The 23,821-nt window shown below is 34.0% G+C and overlaps 1 protein-coding gene across 1 annotated transcript in view; it reads left to right on the top strand.

Moving 5' to 3' along the window:
- Positions 1-23,821, top strand: part of LOC129271726 (receptor-type tyrosine-protein phosphatase mu-like) — a 66,390-nt gene that overhangs the window by 8,753 nt on the left and 33,816 nt on the right. The window contains exons 2-16 of the mRNA XM_064106641.1: positions 285-560; positions 739-873; positions 1,294-1,452; positions 7,088-7,219; positions 7,637-7,789; positions 9,569-9,697; positions 11,020-11,322; positions 12,042-12,347; positions 12,529-12,599; positions 12,929-13,160; positions 13,678-13,910; positions 17,488-17,557; positions 18,128-18,230; positions 19,994-20,043; positions 21,771-22,300. Of these exons, the coding sequence (XP_063962711.1) occupies positions 356-560; positions 739-873; positions 1,294-1,452; positions 7,088-7,219; positions 7,637-7,789; positions 9,569-9,697; positions 11,020-11,322; positions 12,042-12,347; positions 12,529-12,599; positions 12,929-13,160; positions 13,678-13,910; positions 17,488-17,557; positions 18,128-18,230; positions 19,994-20,043; positions 21,771-22,300 (2,811 nt within the window). The 5' untranslated portion in view covers positions 285-355. The remainder of the gene's footprint in view (positions 1-284; positions 561-738; positions 874-1,293; positions 1,453-7,087; positions 7,220-7,636; positions 7,790-9,568; positions 9,698-11,019; positions 11,323-12,041; positions 12,348-12,528; positions 12,600-12,928; positions 13,161-13,677; positions 13,911-17,487; positions 17,558-18,127; positions 18,231-19,993; positions 20,044-21,770; positions 22,301-23,821) is intronic.

Below are 23,821 nucleotides of genomic sequence, written 5' to 3'. Positions count from 1 at the left end.
AATGAAACAATACTTGCATATGATATTTGAAGATCAATTTTTTGTTTTCATTAAATGTTCATTATACCGTGAAATGAAGAATATTGATATTTGGATGAAATGGCTGTGTCATGCTTGTTGGAATTTTCTCTATTGATTCAATTCAACATTTTTCTGGGGTGGACTTGACCTTTAAAGAATACATGGACTACTAAATTTGGATAATAATCACAACTGCACTAATCATGACAGGATCAGATATAACACGTACAGATTCTTTAATTTGGTCATCTTTATATTAACAGCTAAATTCATAACAAGTGATGGCGTGTTTACAAAGACAGTCAATGTGAATGACACAGGAGTGGTGATCTCAATGACTAATCGATACCAACCTGATGATAATGGCAATGTGATTACATGGAGGAAAGATGGTGGTGATGTTCTTACACAATTTGAGGGACAGACCAATATCAGCTTCCCAAACCCAATCCAGATATCAGACCAAGGGATTTATGAGATCTACTATGATGGCGAGAGGGATCAAAACAGAGGAGGAATATTCCGACTTATTGTCAGGGGTAATCTTTGCTTTAATTTTAATCACTTTTAAATAGAATGATTTGAAATTACCTTAATAACAAAACATACTTTGACATACTTACTTGTTTTCAACGAGGCAATGGAACTTTCCATGGTATCGGCTAGTTATCTGTTTATCTTGTTCTTTCTATTTGTCTCTTTTGTGTATGATATTAGAATGTCCTGCTGGTAAGTGGGGTCCACCTGAATGCTATGGTATCTGTGATAACTGCTATAACGGTGGAGTCTGTGATGACAAGTCTGGTCTTTGTATCTGTCCTAACAACTTCATGGGAGAAAACTGTTTAGAAAGTGAGTATGGTCATTGATTTTTAGGTTAATATTAATTATTATTAATATTATTTTGTTATTACTATAATTATGATTCATATTGCTATGTCCATCATCATCATAAATCAATTTATGTTTTGCAATGTTAGTAAGGATATTAACAAAGTACATGAAATGACTTACATGTACATGTATTATAGTCCTAACACACTCTTGGAAATGTCTTTGGAAAATAGGTGAGCAAATAATGCAGGGAATACATGTATGGTTGATTTGTTTGTAGTACATGTAAATGTGGTACTAGTTTATAGAATAAATAATTTGAATAATGCTAAGGTTTGTTAAAATGTGTGACTCTGATATCTTTGATATATAGGATTACGAACTATACAATGAACCATGTAATGTATCTCTCCATTTCCAATTATTTTTTTTCTCCAGTTTGCAGGGATAATGGAGGAAATAAGTTTGGATTAACCTGTGAATTTTTTTGCTCAAGTGGTAACTCGCCCACTAGCTGTCGTGGAAATTTGTTTTGCCTACCTGATCCTTATGGATGTTCATGTGATGTTGGTTCTCAAGGTCTTGCATGCGATAGTGGTAAGCCTTGTGGTCAATGGTGTCTGTAAATCTTGTTCCAGTTATAGACTGGTAAATGTTACTTAGAAAATACATAAAAATTAAGAGCATTACCCCGAAATAGACAAGACTATTTCAACGCCTAAGAAGACCGCGGGGGAGGTGATGATCTTGGCCCTCGATCGCGCAATCACAACGAAAATTGGCCCACACGTTACCCACGGCATGATCTACAAAATTATACGATCAAATTAAGCGAAAAATCTCATTGCTGAGTAATTTATGCGTAAAATCAAAATATTGCTCTAATTAAGTAAAAATGCAAATTTTTGGTTCACAGACTCTTTATAGGGATTTGATCAAGTGTATTTTGGAAACATTCAACATCACATTTATTTTCTTATGTATTTTATCATTTACTAAATTTCTTTTTTTTGGTTTTGGACTTATATTTTTTCAATGAAAATTTTTGGGGACTTTATTTTACCCCAAAACAAGATGAGATTAATTGATTTTAGTCAGTAGGAAAAAAAATGATACATTTATGAATTTTGGCTAAAAATATTATTTGCATTGGGTCATTTTCAAACATAAGTGGACATGGGGGTGAAAATTAAAACTTGCTATAAATCAGTAGGCTTCAATGGTTTTTGAAACTAGACATCTCGAAGTATGTTTTTCCATTTCAGTTACATAAAATTATTCATTGTGTCTTGAAATACAGTGAATTTAGTGCAAGGGAAATTTCATGTTACAAAATGCTGATTTTTGCATTAAAATTCACATATTGCCTATCACAATATAAAATTTGTATTTCAAGCATATTTGTTAGCAAGATACAAGCTCTGTATTGTATCTAACTCCTAAATAACACCAAAAAAAATTATCTAAAGTGTTTTTCTGAAAAAAGTACATGTAGATCTTTAAAGTTTTCAAAACTGGTTGTCGTGTCACTCACGTTTTAAAGACAAAAAGTTTTCTAGAGCTGTGTATTCTGAAAATTAATTTATCCCAGTACAGGAGCAAATACAGTTTTCCCATACCTTATTGTATATAAAGTAACTTGGTCCAATGTGTTACGGTTAAGCTAAAATTAACTGTTAAAGTTGTGTCGTGTCACTCACGAAATGTCGTGTCTATCACGGTCTCATTTTGTGTATAAAAAAGGACATCGAATGATTTTTCAAGCATTTTACGAGATAAATTCAGGGATGGAGTCAAAATGTTGTTCCTGACATCATTTAAGCCTATATAAGGCTAATATTTTTTTCCATTTTCCCAACTTCACCCCTATCAATGGAAATATTGAATTTGACGTTTAGTTCTATTCTATTTTCTTTCCTCTCCATGGTTTCCTCAGTTTCAAAAATCCTGACAACTTTCCATTCGTGTGAAGACTCAGATCCTAATTCATATTTTAATGATGTACTGAGATAAAAAAATATACTAACAATCAACACAAAATAATGAATATATCAGGAGAAAAACCACTACATAGTAATGAACATATTTACAGTGCATAAAGATTTGGTGATGGTTCAAGTTAGTCAGGTATGACTTGAACATTCTCTGTCTCCATTTACGGAAATGAGCAGAACGTTCACCTATCTTTTTAGGAATGTTATTTCTTTGTCTCACTAATTAAGAAAGGTTTAAAGCTAGCAAGGTCAGGGATCTTATTTTGAAATTTGCAGAAATAGAAAGTCAAAAGGGGCCTAAGCTTTCGATCCTAGCAGAATCTTCGTCGGAGGCTAATGGTAGAAAAGTGTATGAAGAGATCTCCGTAAACACCAAACATTCTTTCAAAATCAGAAAAAACTCTTTCCCTTCTTATTAATTAAAATTAACCTTTTTTGCCACAAAGCCTGGTTAAAAATCATTCTTTGTTTGGCCACCATTCGTACCACTAGTGATGAACTAGGGTCTGCACAGCAAACTACCGTGAGCGGGCCGATGTGGGTTCAGAGCAGATTTGCATTACACACAACAAATTGATAGAGTAAATTATGTAGGTCCCAACCAAGACCGAATTTGCATTTGAGCAACTTTGGTGAGTTGCCGTGTTTTCATGTGGATCAATTTTTCTTAGGGGGTTACCCTGGTTAGAACTGAGCTGGACCTCGTGGGGAAAAAGCTATACCATATGGAGGTATAGGGGGAGTATTTGATGGTTTGGGATGCTGAATTGAATTTCAGCGTAACATCCAAGGGCTCATCAAAGGAAAGGCTAATGACTTGTAGTTGTAGGTAATACCAACAAACTGTGCTGTGGCTTTTTGCAAGAATCAGGTACTGACTATGCGTCTTTCACCTCGTGGCTTTCCATGTATTACCTGTGGTTTGGTTTATTATCAAATATGATAATTAGCAATGAAAAGCAGCTTGCAAGATTCCTGCTGAAAATCATAGCTCTGAATTTTGGTACAGTGCCTTTGGAGGGGTCCACATACAAGCAGGGTTCAGGAGAAAACCAATGCTTGATAAGTTGAACTTGATCCCTATTAAAGTTTCTCAAGGATTTGCTAATAGTCCATCTGAAGTGTGCAGCCAAGTAACTGTGGTTTGGTAGTGTACAAAAAAAGCTGCCAAGTCCTATTTGGACAATGCCTAAAAAAATTTAAGGAGGATAATATTGTAATCCAATATTTCAAGAAAAAGGAGTCATACATCATTGGCTACCAGACCATGCCAGATGATGCGAGTGACTATTGAGAATACCTTTCTTACAAGGAAAAATTATTCCATCAGTTGTGGATGCTGAATTGTAAACCCGTAAACTGTCATATACAGATAGGGAGAAAGAGTTAAAGTTTTGAATGAAATCAGGCCACAAAAAGAATGTTTGAGTTGATGTCAATGCCAAGACCACATAACACCTCCTTCAAGTGCCTCCTCCTCCAAAGAGGAGAGTGGTAGAAGCCCGAGTGTGACAATAATGCGGTATGGTATAGGGAATGTGAGTTGATGGGCAAATATGACCATAAACCAAGAATAAATCATTAGGATGACACATTATCAACTTTGAAGAAGGCAGTTGTTATGTAATTAAGCTTGTTTTTTGGTTGATGGGATTTCACTCTTGTACATCATGCCAAAATTACTTTCGTTGTTGAGATAAATGTTGTATTTTTGCACTTGTCGTGTCACTCACGTTTTGGATGTCGTGTCACTCACGGTATATAGCAGTCAGACGGCAGGTCCCAAGAAAGTGGCTTCTTTCATCCAAGTGATATTCATGACTTGAGATGTTTTGCATATTTAATGAGCTTGATGCGGACTAAAACACCTCTTTTCATTCGGTCATTGCTGCTCTACCTGTGCATCGAATTTCATGAATTTGGTATCATTGTAAAGAAAAAGAATAATTCTTTCAGGTCATGTGTTTGAATTTATTCAAAGATTTTGTAATATAGGTTAAAATTTTGATCTAAAATATGCTACAAAATAATTATTTTCACCTGGCAAAAGCTGCTATTTTCACACTTTATTTTTGTTTGAGCCCAAATGATTTTTATATCATGATAAAGCTGAATATGTATGCTTTAAAATGATATAGATTTCAAAATAAGAATTGGTTTAATCGGGTCAAGATCACACTTTTCATTTGCCAAGTACATAAAGCAGCTTGAAAACAAGAATACTGCACTCTGATTGGTCAAAGAGACCACACACTGGCAAATTCCAACGGTTCCAGCGCCTGGGTTCATGGGAAGGTCACACTTCCCATGTGGTAATCTCCTCAAATACCCCGTGCCTGTTGTTCTGTGAACCTTATCAGGCCAATCAGAACTCTGGATTTCATGCAAGTACAACATTTCAGAAATCTCGTATTGTACCTTGGTGGGAAAAGTTTGATCTTGACCCGATTAAAAGGTGCCGCATATCAAGAGTGGCATTGTGAGAAAGTACAGAAGTTCAGCTTTATGGTGATATAGATATCATTGAGGCTCAAAATGAAAAGTTTTGCACAATTTGCAAAAGAAAACAGAATCCAATCATAAGTGATAATGGTCAGAAACCCATGTCCAAAATTTGTCGTGTCACTCACGCATCATTTTTCAATCATATCTACTAAACAAATTGTAGAATTCAAATCAAACTGGTAGTGGCCCATGCCAGTCCTACATTGTATATAATAGTAGTCATGATTGATTCATAATCTTTAAGTTTAAAGATACATGTATGAGCCCTTAACCCTCTCCGATTGTCGTGTCACTCACGTTTGAAAATGACCATTGGATTTGTACAGGGATTCACATTTTTGAGCAATTTTTGGTCTGCATGCACTTACAAAATGTTGCCTAATTTCGGAACTGCGTGCCCAGGGGTCACAATTTTGGTCTCAAAAGTTGCGCAAGACGTGAAAGTAAAATGTAAGCGAGCGATGTAAAACAAATTTGCATGACGGATTTATTGCGAAAAGTGTTGGAGGGGGGTCTGAATCAGCCCCCCAGTGTTCTTAGGGTTAAAATGCCTAATGTTTCTATCAGTTTAGACCTGTAATTTTTACCTGTATTACAGCTTGTACAGTGCTTTCATCCTTAAAAAGTTTGCATTTTATTTGATGATTTCAAACTCTGAAAGTGAGATTATGCTTTTGTTGTGTACATTACACCATAATGCATCGATATACCGTTTGAGTAATAAAATACCTGACACCTCACAATTCCCAATTTTAGAAAAAAAATATCATGTTATAAACACATAATCATACTATATGGTTGGTAAGAGTATCTTCTCCCAAACAATTTGATACCATATATATGTGGTATGTCTCCACGCTTGGATAATCAGTAGATATTTTTAGCAGTGATGTAAATTCTGAACTGTGCCAAAGTAAGGCATGACTGCAATTAATGAACCCCAGCGGAAAATGATGTCTTAATCCTACATTTACATAAGTTAGTAAACATATTAGCAATTCCCTTTTCAATGAAAATAACTTCAGAATTTATACTAAAAATTGTTTGTTTCTAAGTGATTATAATGTAAATTACTGAAAAAGTGTTTGAAATGGAGTTTAATGCAACCCTCGTAGCATTATGACGTCATTTACATCTGGATTCATTCATTGCAGTAATGCCTTACTTTGGCGCAAATAAAAATTTAAATCACTGCAGATAATACATCCGGATCATCCAAGTGTTAAAACATACCACATAAATATGGTTCTAGTATCATGATTACGTATGGGGAATCATACTCTTTCAGGCCATATAATGTATTATATATAAATGATAATTATATGTTCGTTATATATATATTTATTCCTTAAATTAGGGATTTGCGAGGTGTTTTTTTGACTCACACGGTATGTACATGAAGATTTCAGAGTTTTCTATAAACTGAACCATGTCTCATTAAAAAAACTGATAGTGTGGAGCATTCTATTTGATTGACGAACAGGCATCTAGACATATAAGCTGTTCTGATGGTAAAGCAATGTAAAGTAAGCAATGGCAAAGAAGAATGGTGAAGAAGAATCGTGTAGAAGAATAGTGAAGAAAAATTGCAAAAAAAGAAGGGCAAAAAGGTGAGCAAAGAAAAATAGTGAAGGGGGAAGAGGAGGGGGAGGGAGGGAGAAGCAAAAATAAATTCTTTCTGGAGTAGAAATGATTCATGTAAAATGTGATTTTTTTTCTAACCTGTCTCTCAGGTTGTGATGTTGGCACATATGGTCCAGGGTGCTCACAAACATGTAACTGTGATGTATCATCATGTAACTCTTTTAGTGGAATATGTACTACAGGTGGATGTCAGTCTGGCTGGTCAGGGAACAATTGTCAAAGTAAGTCTATGTTTTAAGCCATTCTAATAGAATACTATTGTCATTGTGAAATAAACATCAGTGCACATACATGTGTACATGTAAGGTACTGCACACTTAAACTCTATCATAACACAAAAACCTTTGTCTTCACAACATGCAAAGTACATGTACCTGTGCAATCAAAATAAGGCATAATTCAATGTCAAACTCGTTGTCTTATTCCATAGTGTGTACTTGCTGCTGAGCTAAACCAATACAGAGAAATAAATAATTGAATTAATATCTAGGGAGACAGTTTGGAAATCCCTTGTTTGAAGGAAAATGCTTGCTTCTTCTAGTATAAGAAAAGCATGTTCAATATCCATGGTGATAGATTATAATTGCTACATTTACTATGTCTAATTAATTGTTTATTTTTTCCTTGTGATTTCTCAGTTCCTGATATATGTGAGGCTGGTTACTATGGATCTCAATGTACTGATAAATGTCATTGCATGGATGATGTATCATGTGATAAAACAACAGGAGCATGTCCTGAGAAGTGTGCCTTAGGATACAGCATACGCGACGGTCAGGAAAATTGTCAAGGTAAATGAATGCATTTGAGTGACTCCTATTCCAATTTTAAGAGACAATATATCAGTCATAGATATTTTTTTTTCATTTTTCCCGACCAAAAATTTGGGATTGGGCTTTGCCTAACAAGTTTACCCTTATCCCCGCACACACCCTCACTCTTACACGAATCCCAACACCTACTTGTTATTGAAAGAGTATTCTGCATTAGTTAAATATGTGTCCCTTGATTGATATCAAGCTACAAAAAGCTTTTCGGATATTATACAGGCTAGTTGGTCTAGACACTTATTTACTACATTGTTGCAAGTGTTTTAACCCTATCTTAACTTGGCTATTTCAGACCAGTATATACTGGGGGGGTCAATTTGACCCCCCCCCCAGATCTCGGCCGCTGATCGCGCGATCGCCGCGAAAATTTGCACGCACGTAGAGCCGGATGTAAAGTACTAGACAGTATGGTAGAATTTGAAAAAAAATTAATTCTTTATATTTTTAATTAATTTATTATGCAAATAAGCGTATGAAATTGGCCCTAATTTTTGTTTTTTGTGTATGTTTTTGCCTTTAACTCAATTTATATAGCTAGTAGAATGCTAATTTTGGTTGGAGTATCAATTATTACATTTCTAACAAATTTCTACAAAAAATTGCAAAAATATAATTAATTTCTTATGTATTTTATTGTTTATTAAATTCTTACATGTATGTATTTCTTCGTTTTTTCAAGCCTTTGTTTTTTATTGTTTTTTTCCAATGAACTTTGTCTGGGACCCTTCTGCGATCATAAATAGCATAAAATAAATCCATTTAAACCAACAAAAGTAAAAATAATCATACATCTATGATTTTTGGTTGAAAAACACAATTTGCATTGACTTTGTACACGGAATCATGTTTTGAGCAATTTCGCGTCTGACATGCACTTACAAAATGTTGCGTAGTAAAAAGTCAGTGAGCGGCGCGATCAAAAAACTTTGCGCGACGGTGTAGTGATGAAATTTGTCGAGGGGGGGGGGGGGTCAAATTAACCCCCCCCCCAGTTTAATAAGGCTTAATGCTGAGGTTGTTTGATGTTTATTCCATATTTTTTTTTTCACATATCAGGCATGACCTAGCACAATGCTGAGTCATGTTTTACAAGGAATTTTTGGAAAGAAAAAAAATGTAATTTTCTTTTGTTGATGATTTATTGAATTTTGATTTTGGTTAAATTTACGAAAAAAAACTGCTTGGAATACAAACAATTCAGGAAGTGAGGACTTCCTTCCTTTTCCCCTCGAAACTTCATTTAATCTCTAAACTGTTGTTACAATGCCTTTGCATTGATAATTTCAAACTATTGCCATGATGAGTTTAAGGACTTAAATGGAATTGCATGCTGCTTGAAGATCTAGCAATACAAAATATCTGTCCCAAATTAGGAAGACATTCTAGCTCATGATATTACATTCATTTGAAATTGGCAGGTCTGGAGAAAATTATGTCTGCATGCAAATTCAATTATTTATATTGTGATTATTTTTTGTTTACTTTTCCTTCAAGTAGACTGCAGGCTATCTAATGAAAATGGTAACATTTCCGTACGTTTATCAATTCTTATGATTATCAGTTATACATTATTAATACAGATCATGTTAAAATTATCATTAAAATTCAATAATCATAGTGAACCTGCCAACAGACCACTTCCTTTGTCTATTTCATAAAAATGTAATTTCATTCGACTTCACCCTTTCAAAGGTTGAACTTTTGTTTTAAAATGTTGTTCATCTAATGCTCATCATGTAGAGTGTGAAGGAGGAACCTTTGGTCTGGATTGTCTTCAGCAATGCCACTGTGCTCAAGAAGCCTGTGAGATACAGAGAGGACTGTGCGATGGACAGTGCCTTGATGACTGGTTTGGACCCTACTGCCAAAGTAAATATATTCATTAATCTTCATTTATGTACATGTATGTTTGCTTTTGATCCTCTGCAAAATTGTCAAACTCTTTGATATAATAATAATAATACATGATGTTTATATAGCCCGCTTTCCATCTTGATTAGATGCTCAAGGCGCTTCAGAGCAGAACAACAAAAACTATTTACATATAATACATGTCTGAACAATAAGTCAATATCTATCAAAAAACACTCTTATACAGGTATGTTTTTAGGTTGCCCTTGAATGTGGTCACTGAAGTATGGGTTTTCAAACTGTGTGGGAGAGAATTCCACAGGCTAGGCCCTGCATGAGCAAAGGCCCGCTCCCGCATGATTTCTTAGCAACTGGAATTTGTAAGAGATTAGATGATGAGGATCGTAAATTTCTTGAGAGTTGGTAATTATGCATCAAAGACCTATTGTAACTGGGGGAAGTTCCATTGACTATATGCAAAATCAAAAGAAGCATCTTCAAGACTAAGCGTTCCTTCAGGAGCAACCAGAAAAAACAGATAGTTTTCACTTTGAAAGCAGTTTATAAATACTGATTTTTTGTTCATTAATTAAGAGCCAAATATTGAAATATAGGCATGTATGAAATCTGTATGAATATCTAACCAGCCTGAGAAATGTTGTTATACATATACATTCAGTTCACCTGCCAAACTAGTACTACAAAAGCTCACCACCACCGTCAATTTCACAATGGTTTAATTTGATTCCACTTCAATCTATCAAAAGTTAAACTTTTGGTTATCATGTAGAATGTTGCTGATGAGCCTTTGGGCAAAACAGACTGTCCAGCTTAATCACTGAACAACTCTTTTGAGCCTATTAAACTTTGTACTACTTGAGCTCCTGTATACATGAATCTGCGCACATTTAGCCTATGCAGTTTATAATACTGTCATAATCTAGCTTCATTCGGTATACATATTCAGCATGTATATATACATATGTGTGACATATACATACATGTATATACTGCATTTGTTGAAAAATGGGGTGCATTAGGAATCAGAGTACGGTTGGACAACTGAGCAGTTGGTTCTTTGGTCAATCCTTTGCAAACCTTGGTGGATCAAAGTTCAAACCACTTTCTCAGTTTTCACTAAATGGTCAGAGGACTTGAGATAAACTAATTGGTATTGAAGTAGATTGGATATGCAAGACGCATATTGATAATGCGTTGGCTGCATTGACAATTTTCACAGTGCATGTAATTTTTAATTCTTGATGTATGAATTGTTAGAATTGGAACCTTGGATTCTTCAATAATAACCACTCCCTTATGTCTGCTTTGGTTATTTTAAGGAATATCACGTTATGAAGTAGTAAGAGTAAATCCATACCAACCATCAATCATCACATGTTATGCTGAGGGGATCCCAATTCCTGATGCCTCATCAGTTGATCTTCGTCGGCGTATTGATACCAACACTTACAACATCACAGGAATCACCATGCGATCAAGCTCTGTATCAGGGTCAGAAAGGGCTGTTCCCTTTGATATTGAAAGTGTTTATCCACCAGAAGATGGGGACTATGTCTGTGGTCTTATTGTACAAAACCAGTTCTACTCACCAAGCATTATTAATATTATTAAAGCAACTTATGGTGAGCAATAGCATTTCATTATTCTATCTTAAACTTGATCCTTTAATAGGTACTATTGTAGGTGGCACAAGTTGATTCAGTTGTGCAGAATCATTATCAGTATCGTATTTTCTAACTTCTTTGTGCTGTAAGATGAGTTCAATTATTTTGCTGCAGATGAGTTTTTCTCATGTTTTGTGACATATATATGAAGAAACTGAACTTTATACTCTCTCACTGGAGTTAAATGAGTGGCAGGAAAGTAACAGTATATAACACCATGAATTTTCTCCCTTATCTAAGAAACAGCAGCCATATAAAAATTATGCTACAAGTACAATCAACGGTTTAAAGTTTATAGGGTTAAAGATATAACAAGTGACAGTGTCTGTTAATATGAAAATATCAGAAGTTATCATTGAATTGCATATTAGGTATTTTCTTTAAGTAAGAAATTCTTAGAGATAGATGGTGATGCCAAAAATAATAAGCCTGATATAAAGAGAATACTGTCAGGAGTAAATATGCCAGTTGTGTGCTAGTCTAACCAACACATGATATACCTGCAAACTTGCAAGATTTTGGTGAATTATAATGCTATTTTGTAATGTTGGATGTATATTTGTATCTCCATGGAAATGCTAAGATTGTACTTCTGTTATTGATAATGGCAGAATATAGGCCTGTATTCTTATGACTTATGTAAATTCATGTTCTGCCTTTTTCTGTATTGCATTTAGTTCTTCCTGTCATAAGTACGGCACCATCTATTGTCAGCACCACTTCAACTACAGTATCTATACAATGGAATGCCTGGTCTGCAGGAGAAGACATAGGTGATCCTCCCCTTATAGGATATGATGTATTTGTAAGAAAAGGTGGTGACTGGGTAAGAGATCAGAGAGTAGGTAACTCAAGCACTTCAGCTACTGTTAGTGACCTGACTCCTGACACAGGCTACAGGTTTCGTGTTGCAGCCGTGAGGGAAGGAGAGGGTGGAACAGGACCTTGGTCTCCAAAGCTTGATGCAATCACTCTTTGTACAGGTACTGTACGTTCAACCTATTAGGTAATATTTGAATATTTTGAAGTAAAGGTCATTTCATGCCATTTTTGTGTAGATTGTTTGAACAGTTGGAGTTTTTCAGAATGTACTGAATGAATATTTATTGGAATATGTATGATTCATATATGCACTTATTTTTCATTTGATTCAATTTCTTTCAGGACCAAGGTCTCCCCCAGCTGGAATACAGGTGACAGCCAACAATCCTAAAGAACTAGAAGTGACATGGGAGGTAATGAAAATGATGAAACTGTTCTTATTAATCTAGAACTACTACTATATATACTACTACTACTACTGCAGCTACTACCACTAATACTTTTACTACTGCCAACACTACTACTACTATTACTTCTTCTATTCTAGTACTTCTACTACTTCTACTTCTACTACTACTACTACTACTACTACTACTACTACTACATGTACTACTGCTACTACTACTACTACTACTACTACTACTACTACTACTACTACCACTAATATTACTGCTAATACTACTACTACTTCTACTCCTGATGTTGCCAATATGAGTTTTTAATTTCCACCTTTATCTTGCAGTTCCTCTCATTGGAATCAGCAAACTGCAGGACTGGTGTGACCCATTATATGATCTACTATGCTCTCTCTGGTTCATCGTCCACAAGCTCTCGCATAGTTTCTAATGATACAAGCTCATATATGATAACAGGGTTAGAGACCTATCTGGACTATACCATTCAAATAAGTGCTTCAAATAAAGATGAGGAAGGTCACAAGAGCAGTGAGACAATTAGCAAAACACAGGAAGAAGGTGAGACTTCAACCACAACATTATCTACCTAATGCTGTAATATATTTACCATGCACAAACGATACATGTACATGCATTTGTTTTGAATGAATTTGTTTTGTATGAATGTACTACTGCTATTACACATAGAACCAGTGCTCTCCAATATATTATGGTAACATAACTCTAAATGCTTTGATAGCTGTATAGCTTTGACAGGAATCGTACTATATGGGCATCATGCATCTTTATGTTCCGGCTTTCCGGCGTCTATCATTATTCTTTCATTGTCGAAAAGTGAGGATCGGTAATAGCAATGGTATGCTTGCAGGATTTATGCAGGAAAGAAGCATCTCTGATTTTTGGCAGGTTGTCTTACCTTCAAATTACTGTTCTTGGTGGAACTTTTAGTATATTGGCTGCTGTATCATATTTTGTAGGTTATAGTTTGTAATAAATTTCTTTTTGCCGAATGTCCTCTCACTTTCATAAACCCTTTCATAATCACGTTTGACATGAACCTCTATTTCCTCTACAGTTGCACCTGCACCCATCAATCTGTCTATACCAAGGAGTACCACCAGTACCTTCACTGTTACATGGTCCACTCCGACACCGGCTAACCTGAACGGCGACATCCAGAAGTATGTCATCCGCTACCAGCAAACCGATCCACCTACTGCTGATAACTATACGTTGGAAGAAGATACAAACGGTTTGCTCGAGTATACCGTTGAAGGCCTGCAAGCAGAAACCAATTACTCAGTGCAGGTGAGTCACCCATATGCATGCCATTTTTCGTTTGTGAGACTATACATCTGTGGGACTGTTATATATAACTAGTTAAGGCGGTATCTTTGCTGCAATTTCAATCTCTAGGGATCAAGCAATGTGCCATCAACATGTGGTACATGTACAGTAGGTGTTTTAAAAAGTTATTTGTAAGTTACATGTATGTTATATTATTTGTGCATGGTTACATAATGTACCAACACACATATGTATATTTTTTTGACATTGTTTGTGATTATTATCATACAAACAAAATACCTATATGTAACCAACAAGTCTTCATCCTCAAAACACAATGACTAGTATTTTATATAATTGTCAGTAGGCCTACTCTCATTACAGTACTCTCTTTTTATTCAGTTTTCTCTCTCCCACTCTGTTTCTCACTCTATCTCTCTTGCTCTTCATTGACCTCTTAATTGATGTTCACATCATTGAATATATTCTTTTAGCCAATGTATAATTTATGTGTCTATGTACATGTTTCTTGGAACATCGTTCTCAAGCTCATAGAGCTTATGATGCTCCACTCATATATATATATATACAATATGAATGATTATACCAATATTAATGTTATGTGATGTTGAAAATGATATATACAAATAAAATCAATCCAACTAACGAATGACTGGTAATCCTTTCTTGAGGTAAATTATGCACACCAAATTTCCATAGGCGTTGACTAGGAAAGGGTCACCAGTCAGGGTTGTTGATTTTTTTGATTTTTTTTTTTAAATAAAAAAAATCAGATTTTTTTTATTTAAATCAGATTTTTTTTTTTTTTTTCAACAAAAAATAATGGTCACACTTAACAAGTTTTAAACTATATTTAAACTGTTTTACACCAATAATAGTGACCAGTCAAGTAGTCTTTTGAACATTGTGTATTGTACTATTTGACACAATAATCCACTTATATACAGGTAATTTTTTTTATTTATTTTTTTATTTATTTGCATTATAGAGAGGGACATTTTATGGAAGCCCAAGTAATGTTATGTATTATGTATACATTTAAACTCTTGAAATTTTTATATCAGTCAGTTCAAAACATCCGAAGTGTTACTCCAATGCATGAAGTACTCTAAGAACTTGAGAATTTCCAACAAAATTGACATTATTAAAGGCATGCAAATATACATGTAATTCTTATCAAATGTACACATATGCCTTCAACTTAAGTAATTGAAAGAATGGGTATTAATAGTAACAAGAAGGAGGTACATACAAGTAGTTCAGCTGTTTTGTAAAAGTATCCAAGTTGTGGACTTTGAGCACCTTTGTAGATTTTATATATTATTTTATTGAATATTTAACAGTTTGGTGTACATACAGAGAGTTATTTATCATTACTTCGTTAGAAACTTGTTGTTTTCATCAGTTTTGCTTGTTTTACAATTTGAAAATAAAACAGTGGTGTTAAATCAGACTCCATGAGGGTGTATCATTCTTTTAAAGTATCTCTAAAGCATGTGGAACAGAAATGAAAATGATTACATTGAAAGTATCTGTTAAGAAGAAGAGAAAATAGAGAAAACTGATTTTTTTCATAAAAGTTGATTTAAATCAGTGATTTTTTTGAAAAAAATCAAGTGATTTAAATCGCGATTTAAATCATGATTTAAATCGACATGATTTTAATCAAACAACCCTGTCACCAGTCGTTTGTAACTTACGCACAGCTTTATGAAAAACTCACCTTGGGTCCATTTCCTTCTAATTTTTATAATAACAAATTTTCAATAACAGTTAAAAGCTTCTGATTGCTTTCAATCTGATTGGCTGATGGTAAGTTTGTTATAGAAAAGTTAAATAATTTTGTTATTATTACCAGTCTTTATAAAATTGGACTCTGAACTACAAAATCTCATGGACGATATTCTGTTTGGTAAAGAAAAAAAAATTGGAAAAAGTTCCATTCTGTTTGATGTATACCTATTTACAAGACATGCTCTATGGTTGCTCTAACATTTGCTAGCATTGAAATGAAGGATTCTATGTCAATACATTGATACAAATATACCATGGTAGGCTCTTGTTTTATCTCCCAAATCAATGCCATACAGCATTGAAAGATCTAACGTGGGCTGCATTCTTCATGCAGATAATTGAGTCAAGAACCCATACACCTATTTTTAACCTAGTGCTTTCACATACTAAAGTTAGAGCTTGGTTGTGTATTTACCTTGGCTTAATGGCAAACAGTTATTGCAAATACAAGATACACAATCCCCATATTTAGATTTGAAAATTTTCCCTATGAACTGAACATATTTCTTTTTTTTAAGAAAAGATGTTTGCTCTTCAAATACTTACATCACAGACTAGTTCTCGTGTTTCTTTGTAATATTTGTTCTTTCGGCCGCTCCAATGGTAACTTGAGGAAGTGCCTACAAGCAATACTGTCCTGCAATATCATAATTAAGCCTTCTTGAAAACAACTCTTTGCAGCCTTTAATAGTCTCTTTTGGAGGAATATCCTTGTTAGAGAGAGCACAGTGCCCCTACAGTGTGTACCACAGTGTGATCACAGTGTTGAACACAATGTGAAACTGCCTTCACATACATGTATGAGAGTGTTAACACTGTGAATCATATTGTGAAATGCAGTGTGAACACTCAAATTTCCACAATGTGAAATCATATTGACACTATTTAATTTGAAAATTCTTAACAGTGTGAATTACATTGTGAAATGCAATGTGAACTGTTTAGCTGTTTAGATTTCCACAGTGTGACATGATCTTGACACTATTCAATTTGAACATTTTTAACACTGTGAATCATATTGTGAAATGCCGCATGAACACACAAACTGTTAAGATGCCCATAGTGTGGAATGATATTGACAATATTACATTTGAACAATTTTAACAGTATGAATCAGATTGTGAAACACAGCATGAACAGGCGAACTGTGGTGTCCAAAATGTGAAATTATATTTATACTATTTATTATATTTGAACATTTTTAAATTGTGTGAATTGTGTAAAATGCAGTGTGAGCACACAAACTATTAAGATGTCCACAGTGGGAAATAATATTGACACTGTTAAACTTGAGGAATTTAACTGAGTGTGAATCTCCTTGTTCAAGAATGTGAACACAATGTGAGACAATGGCCTCTCTCTGTTTCCTTTTTACGTCTGATTCTCAAATTTCTAGACAGAACAAAAACAAATAAGGGGAAATTAATGTGTAAATAAATTGACTGTGCGGCATGGCAAAGAACCCAACTTCTATGAAGAAACCTTCATTAAGCAAGTTTTTTTTCTTTGAAAATCAGGATGAAGTGCAATTTCCTGCTAATATACTCGTAGACAACAAGCCGTATTCTTTATTGAAATTTCCTTTTTCCATAATAATGAAACTTTGGCAAATTTCTTAGTTTTCCTACTTTTTCATTTTATTTTGTAGAAATTCAATTTTTCATACCCAACAGATCAGATGAACATCTTCAAGTAAATATTCATTTTCAAGAAGTTATGATTCATATATTTATCTTGATATACTGATGTAAAAGCACTGTGCACTGTTTATTATATGATACAGGTGCAGACTGTGAATGGAGCTGGTTCTAGTCATTGGTCAGATCCTGTTAATGCTAAGACAATAAAATCAGGTAAAACAATCACTATATCTCTGTATTAATCTTCATCATTTAGTCATTAAACTTTAATCCTGATGAAAAGTCTTTGAAACGAAACTGAAATTTCTTTTTTAAAAAGAAAAGAAGAAACAAAAAAAGGGAACAGATTTGTGAATTAAATTTTTGAAAGAAAGTTTATTCATGACTAGGTAAATGTAATTGATGTAACTAAAATGTCCTTATTTTGTGTACCATAGAGATGTTTATTATTAGATGAAACAATACATGTACGTTGACAAAGCACATATTAATATGGTCAATTGTCCATTTAAAAAAAAACATTTACTCACCTACATGATAAGGACTATGTGTGATTGTGCCTCATTGCATGAAAGTTGTCATGGCTTGGCCCATCCCAAGTTTATCCAACATCACATTTAGTGATTGTATTGTATCCTATGTTATGTTATGTCAAATTGAAACCAAATGTAATATTCTAACCATTTATAAGAAAATATATCACTGTATAGCTTTACAGTTTTTACTGCAATTTATTGATCACTATTATGAAACGCTTAATACTGCATTTTGCTACTTTGGCAGGGGTAACGTCTGGTCCGTCAGTAGGATCAATAGTAGGGGGTGTGATGGGTGCTTTCATTATAATCGCTCTTGTCGTCATTCTCGTCTTTGGCATCCTTAGAAAGTAAGTATGAGCTTCTTAAATCTTTGCACTGAACATTATGAAACTTAGTGCCACAGGCTTAGCTTATTTCCGAAGGTGATGTGGTCAATCACACATGCAAAACAGTGCTGATCTTAGAACAGAATCCAATTTAAATAATAATTAGAATAGAATGAGACAAAATATGTTTGTATTATGAATGTACAGTCCATGTAGCTAGGATTTGTACTAGAGTTCATGCAAAATGCTGTGGTATATTTAAAATTAATCTAGGATAGCTAAGAGGAATTAATTTTGTATTGCTGTAAGTAGGAATAATACTACATGTAGGCTTTTGAGAAATTTGACCTGTGGTAAAAAGAGAAAGAAATGTGTGTTTTATGTGAAACTGCAAACAGGAAATTTGCATTTTGTTAAACTCTTGTTTATTTAACCTGAATCCCAAAGGAAATGAACTTTAACAAAGGTTTTAAAAAATGTACAATTGATGAGGCATGTATTCCAGGTATTTTACAATTCAACCATTTACTGTCTCTTCCCTGGTAATGGCACAATTTACAGGAAGTGTTTGTTATGATATAGTTCAGTTTCATGTTCTATGCTATTTATTGCTTGCATACATTTAGGTCTTGCAATAACTAGGTTATTGGATGATTTTGACCTACTCTCTCTCCCTCTTTCCCGTTCCCTTTTACTGTAGAAGCAAAAAGTGTCAGAAATGAATGAATGAATCCTGTCCATTTAACACCTGATTTGTAAACCTTAATGATTTTTTAACATTCTTAAAATTATCTTTAAAAAGTCCACAATACGTGTGAGTTGTTTTGAAGAATTTATGTAGTAAATAGAAACAAGCATAATTGTAAGAAATTCATCAAACTTTGATGTAAAAAATGATAACACAGTTTTGATTGTTTTAACACTGAAACCCAATATATGAATATCCTGGACAGTATGAAAATGAGGCAGGTGATGATATGACACACACTATTTCTCTTACTGCACGAAATATATACAATAATTCTGCATTTTGGTTGTAGACTACAATTAGTTAATTACAATCACAAATTCACTTTTTTATCACATACATGTATGAAATATGAAACCATTTCTTTTGACATGATATGACAAAACTATTCAAATATTTTGTATGCTTCTGTGAACAATACAAAATACATTATGAACATGTACATGTAGCATTATCAGTTTGATGTGGGTATTACTGATTTGTAAACAGAGTGAAAGATATAACACTTATGTCTCATATCCAATTTTGATTTTAAAAACTTTGATATATGTTTGGGTTTCTCTATTTACTTTTATCGGGTTTCACTTGAGAGCTCTTATGTTTTATCTTTCTCCATTATCTACTTTAGTGTGTAGTATGGGATGTAAAAGGTTTAATGCCTTGTCTGAGTTTCATCCTTGTTGAGTGTTCATTTCCCTGAAGTCAAGAAATTCTTTCTCAAATGTCAAGTAGGAATAGAATCATGTTTCTTCTGTATTTTTATTCATAAGAGTCCCTTTCAAACCAACAGAGAAGTATTATGATGATAACCTTTATCAACACAGATGAACATCCATGTATGTGGGAGGGAGGGTGGGTGGTTAGTACTTGTGCACATATTTTCATCATTGGAAGTAGATTGGAATTTTGACCTCTGGATATTTTTAATTAATTATTTTCATGAGAAATTTGGTATTCCTTTCCATTCCAAACAAACGGTTTTAATGAATGAGTTTTGAAATTCTAAAATAATTTATTTTTTATATTTTTTTTATAGAAGAAGAAATCAAGAAGAGCAGAATTCAATGCCAAATAATAAGACAAATGGTGAGTTGTTATCATTTAAAATTATTGTTTAAGATCCAAGCAGCATTTTCAGGCCCATATTTTGTAGCAGTGTTACTTGTCAGATTCATTATTTTGTGATAAGTGTATGTTTACTTGGTATGTTTCAGGTCCAATAGGGAATTTAGAAAGCTTGTATTTAACAATCAATCCAGCTTTAAATGAAGGCTTTTTAAAACTAATTAGAAATTAAAGAGAAGCATACTGGTGAAAATCACTTAAAGAATAAGAAATTTATGAATCATTAAAAATGATTATAATTAGCATTCAAACCAAGAAGGCGATTTAAATTGTGATTTCATTGTCATGTAGGTTAGGGGGAAACTCTTTCATTTGTTCTAACACACAAAATGACTCAAATGTCATCTTGTTTAAAGGTTTTACTCAGCATGATGTTTTTTTAATGATGTCTTATCATGAGAGAGGCTCTATGTTGTATTATATTACATCCCAATGAAATAGGGACTTGGAAGTAAACCACACTCAAATACTTGATGAATAAGTGCACAACAAATAAGAGAGATACCACTAGACATAATTATACTCGCATCACAAACTTCCTAATCTTATATTTACAAGATGATCTAACTTGTTAAACAGCAAAAACTTTCCTATTTCTCACTGGGTATCTTCAAACATCTTTACGTTGATTGGTTGCCAGACTTTTAACAAAGATTATAAAAGTCCAGAGTTCAAATTTCAGTCTGGTATTATTATTATACCCTTTCAAAAGCCATTTATGTACATTGTACACCTGCCTAACAATGGAGATTTGCTGACCTAGAGTACATTTTCTTATGATATTAATCAAGTATAATGTTGCAAAAACAATTTTCATACTGGGTAACTTCCCTCCGGCTCTTTTTGTAATAATGATAAGACGTGTTTGTGTTTAGTGCTTGATACCGTGAGAACCTAGTGCAAAAATAGGAAATTAAAGTGATCCAGGTCAAATGTTAATTGAGTTTTAGGGCTTCTGTCAACCAGTATGAGGAGTGCATTGGGAACTTCTGTTTATGAAAGACCTGCCTTCCCAGAACCAACAATAAGTCGCCCAAAATGAACTTTGAAATTTTCATTGAGTTTGGAAGTGCACATCCTAATAGTCTACTAGGAATTGTTATTACCTGGAAGAGTTTTTAAGTACAATTTTTTTATCTTTTTGTTGATTTGTGTTCTAGATGGGTTTTGGAGTAAGTTCAGATTGGTTGCCACCTTGGCAACCTTGAGCATTTTTGTTAATTAGCCTAATTAACATTACCATCTAATAATGTACACAATATATAATATTACATACAACTCTTAAACTACATGTAGAAAGACTGAAAACATAAATAGTCTAATTTCTCCAAGTAAGATTTGAATTGATATACAACTTGCCAAAAATTAATCAACAATAACCCATGCAAATACATGAACAGCTTTATGAAACACCCACCTACATGTACATGTACATGTAGAAGCATGATTATTGGTCACATTCAATATCAAATAGCATTGCCCATTACCATTATTTTATTCAATTCATTTAATTCAATTTTTTCCTATTTGAAGTATTCATATACAATGATGAAACAATCTCTGAGTGGAGATTGTAGATTAATGCCTAGCGTAAGGATAAACACAAAAAGTGCAATGAGATTGAACAACAGATCTTGTTCAAAATATCCACTGACCCATGCCTCCTTTACTTGTACAATTCACACAAGGTGTTCCAGCCGTCATATACGAAAACCAAGAGATCGTGGACCAGAACAAGGCATGCGATAGCTTCTTGTATGATAATGTGGCCATCGAGAATTACACCTACTTGTATGAAGGAGTTGACATCGTACCTGCAACAGGCTCAACCTCAAAACCAGCCATCCAACCAAGGGTGGAATCCAAAAATGTAAATGGCAAGCCAGTGGCTGTCGTACGACCCGAGAAACCTGAACCCAAGGAAAGGCCTCCACCGCAACCAAAGCCGTTTGCTGTCTATGCCAAAGAGAAAGCCGACATCAACCTCCCCATTAATGATGCTAACCATTATGAGGAACCGGGGAAGAAGAGCGACAAGCCGACGATTGTGCCCAGAGACCGATCAAGGAGTCAGGAGAATCTTGAAGAAAGTGAGGAGCCAGGAGGGGATATTTACCAGAATGTGGCATCTGTAAAAGTGATCTTGGCGACAGACCTTGAGGAATATGTGAAGGACAAGAAACGTGGACAGACCAATGAATTGGCTCAGGAGTTCAGTGTGAGTAGAATAATCCATTCTTTGGGAGAAAAGATCAGTAGCACCCTGAAGTGTTAATCAAGCAAAAGTTTTGAAGGGGCTAGAAATAGTGTATGAAGCAAAATTTGATTAAAAAAGCTGTGACCAAGCAAAGTGAATGGGCAAAGAAATATATCATTTTTGATACAAAATATAACATTTTATACTTTTTAAAATGTTGACATAATATTCAGAAAATAGTATTATATTTATCTCTTTCCCTTCCCTTTTCTTTCCTTTTTCTTTATTCTTAGTAGAGAAGATTAGGGTGGGGGTTCCATGCTCCCAAGCCCTCAATCTGTGCACCAGTCGTAGGTCCTGTAAAAAGCTATAGATTTTACAAAATTCATTTTGGAAATATTTAATTTCTATATTCCATTCTTCCCCCTACAAATTCGCAATGTGAATTGTGTTAATACAGTGAAAGTTATGCTTAAAACTCATCTTTTTAAATCTTAAATTGATCATATCGTTTATTGGCCAATTTGATGGTAGATTTATTTATTCATGATCTGGTGAGAAGTAGTTGTACATTGCATTATTAGTTTTGATACATTTTGTTGTGCAAAGTATTTCTAATTCTATTTCCTTTATACTTCATATTTCCTTATATTAAGTGCTTAGAGGCAATTTGCGAATTTTTGGTATATAAAATTATTATTATTATTATTTATATTCAACTTACTGTCTTTGGATTTTGAGGTAAATTCGTTTGAATGTTTTCATATAGAGGTAGAGTATTAACTCTTTGTGCGCTGGACCATGAACCCATCTGTACTGAATTATTTTCAGGGAGGGAAACAATGCATTGTTTGTTGAGTGTGAAATGCGAAGTTCGCACGGCACCGAGTGTGCATTGGTGCGAAGTACGCGTGGAAAGGGTTAAAGAGAGCTGCTTCATTAAAGTTACTATATGCCATGGTCTCTTTGAACAGCGCCATCTCCAGGCCCAATCTATCTCACAGCGACTCTGCATCCTTATCCAGGATGCAACAATTTGATGTGAAGTTTCACAATGTATACTCCCTGTAATGATTAATGATTTCACCGTAATATTTATGATAACACACATACCAAAATATTTAAACATAATAAATAACACACATATACCAAACACACAGTATACCAAAGTAACACACTTACCAAATGACACATAATTTATACCAAAATAACGCACATACCAAAATATTTATATAAAGTAAAGTATAACATTTGATAGAAATTCTACGAAGACTACAGACCAAAAGAAAAAATAACATGTTTTAATATGCTTCGGAATCCTTGCTTTTCAAAGGAGATCAAGTGATAAATTTGAGAACCAAGTTTCACATACAGTATCATGTTTCTGATTGTTGATGGAAGGGTAATGGTTACATTTTTTTTGGCATGAGTTCCTTCCTGTATCAGGTACATGTGTGTGCCACTTTAAATGATTAACCTTTATATTTAATACTCATCACATGAGAAGTAGTCTATAAAAAAATTATGGTAAAATCAATATCT

Source organism: Lytechinus pictus, chromosome 11 (genome assembly GCF_037042905.1).
Source record: "Lytechinus pictus isolate F3 Inbred chromosome 11, Lp3.0, whole genome shotgun sequence".
Lineage (NCBI taxonomy): Eukaryota > Metazoa > Echinodermata > Echinoidea > Temnopleuroida > Toxopneustidae > Lytechinus > Lytechinus pictus.
The sequence above is the reverse complement of the archived record's forward strand: the minus strand, read 5'-3'. Positions and strand labels throughout refer to the sequence as shown.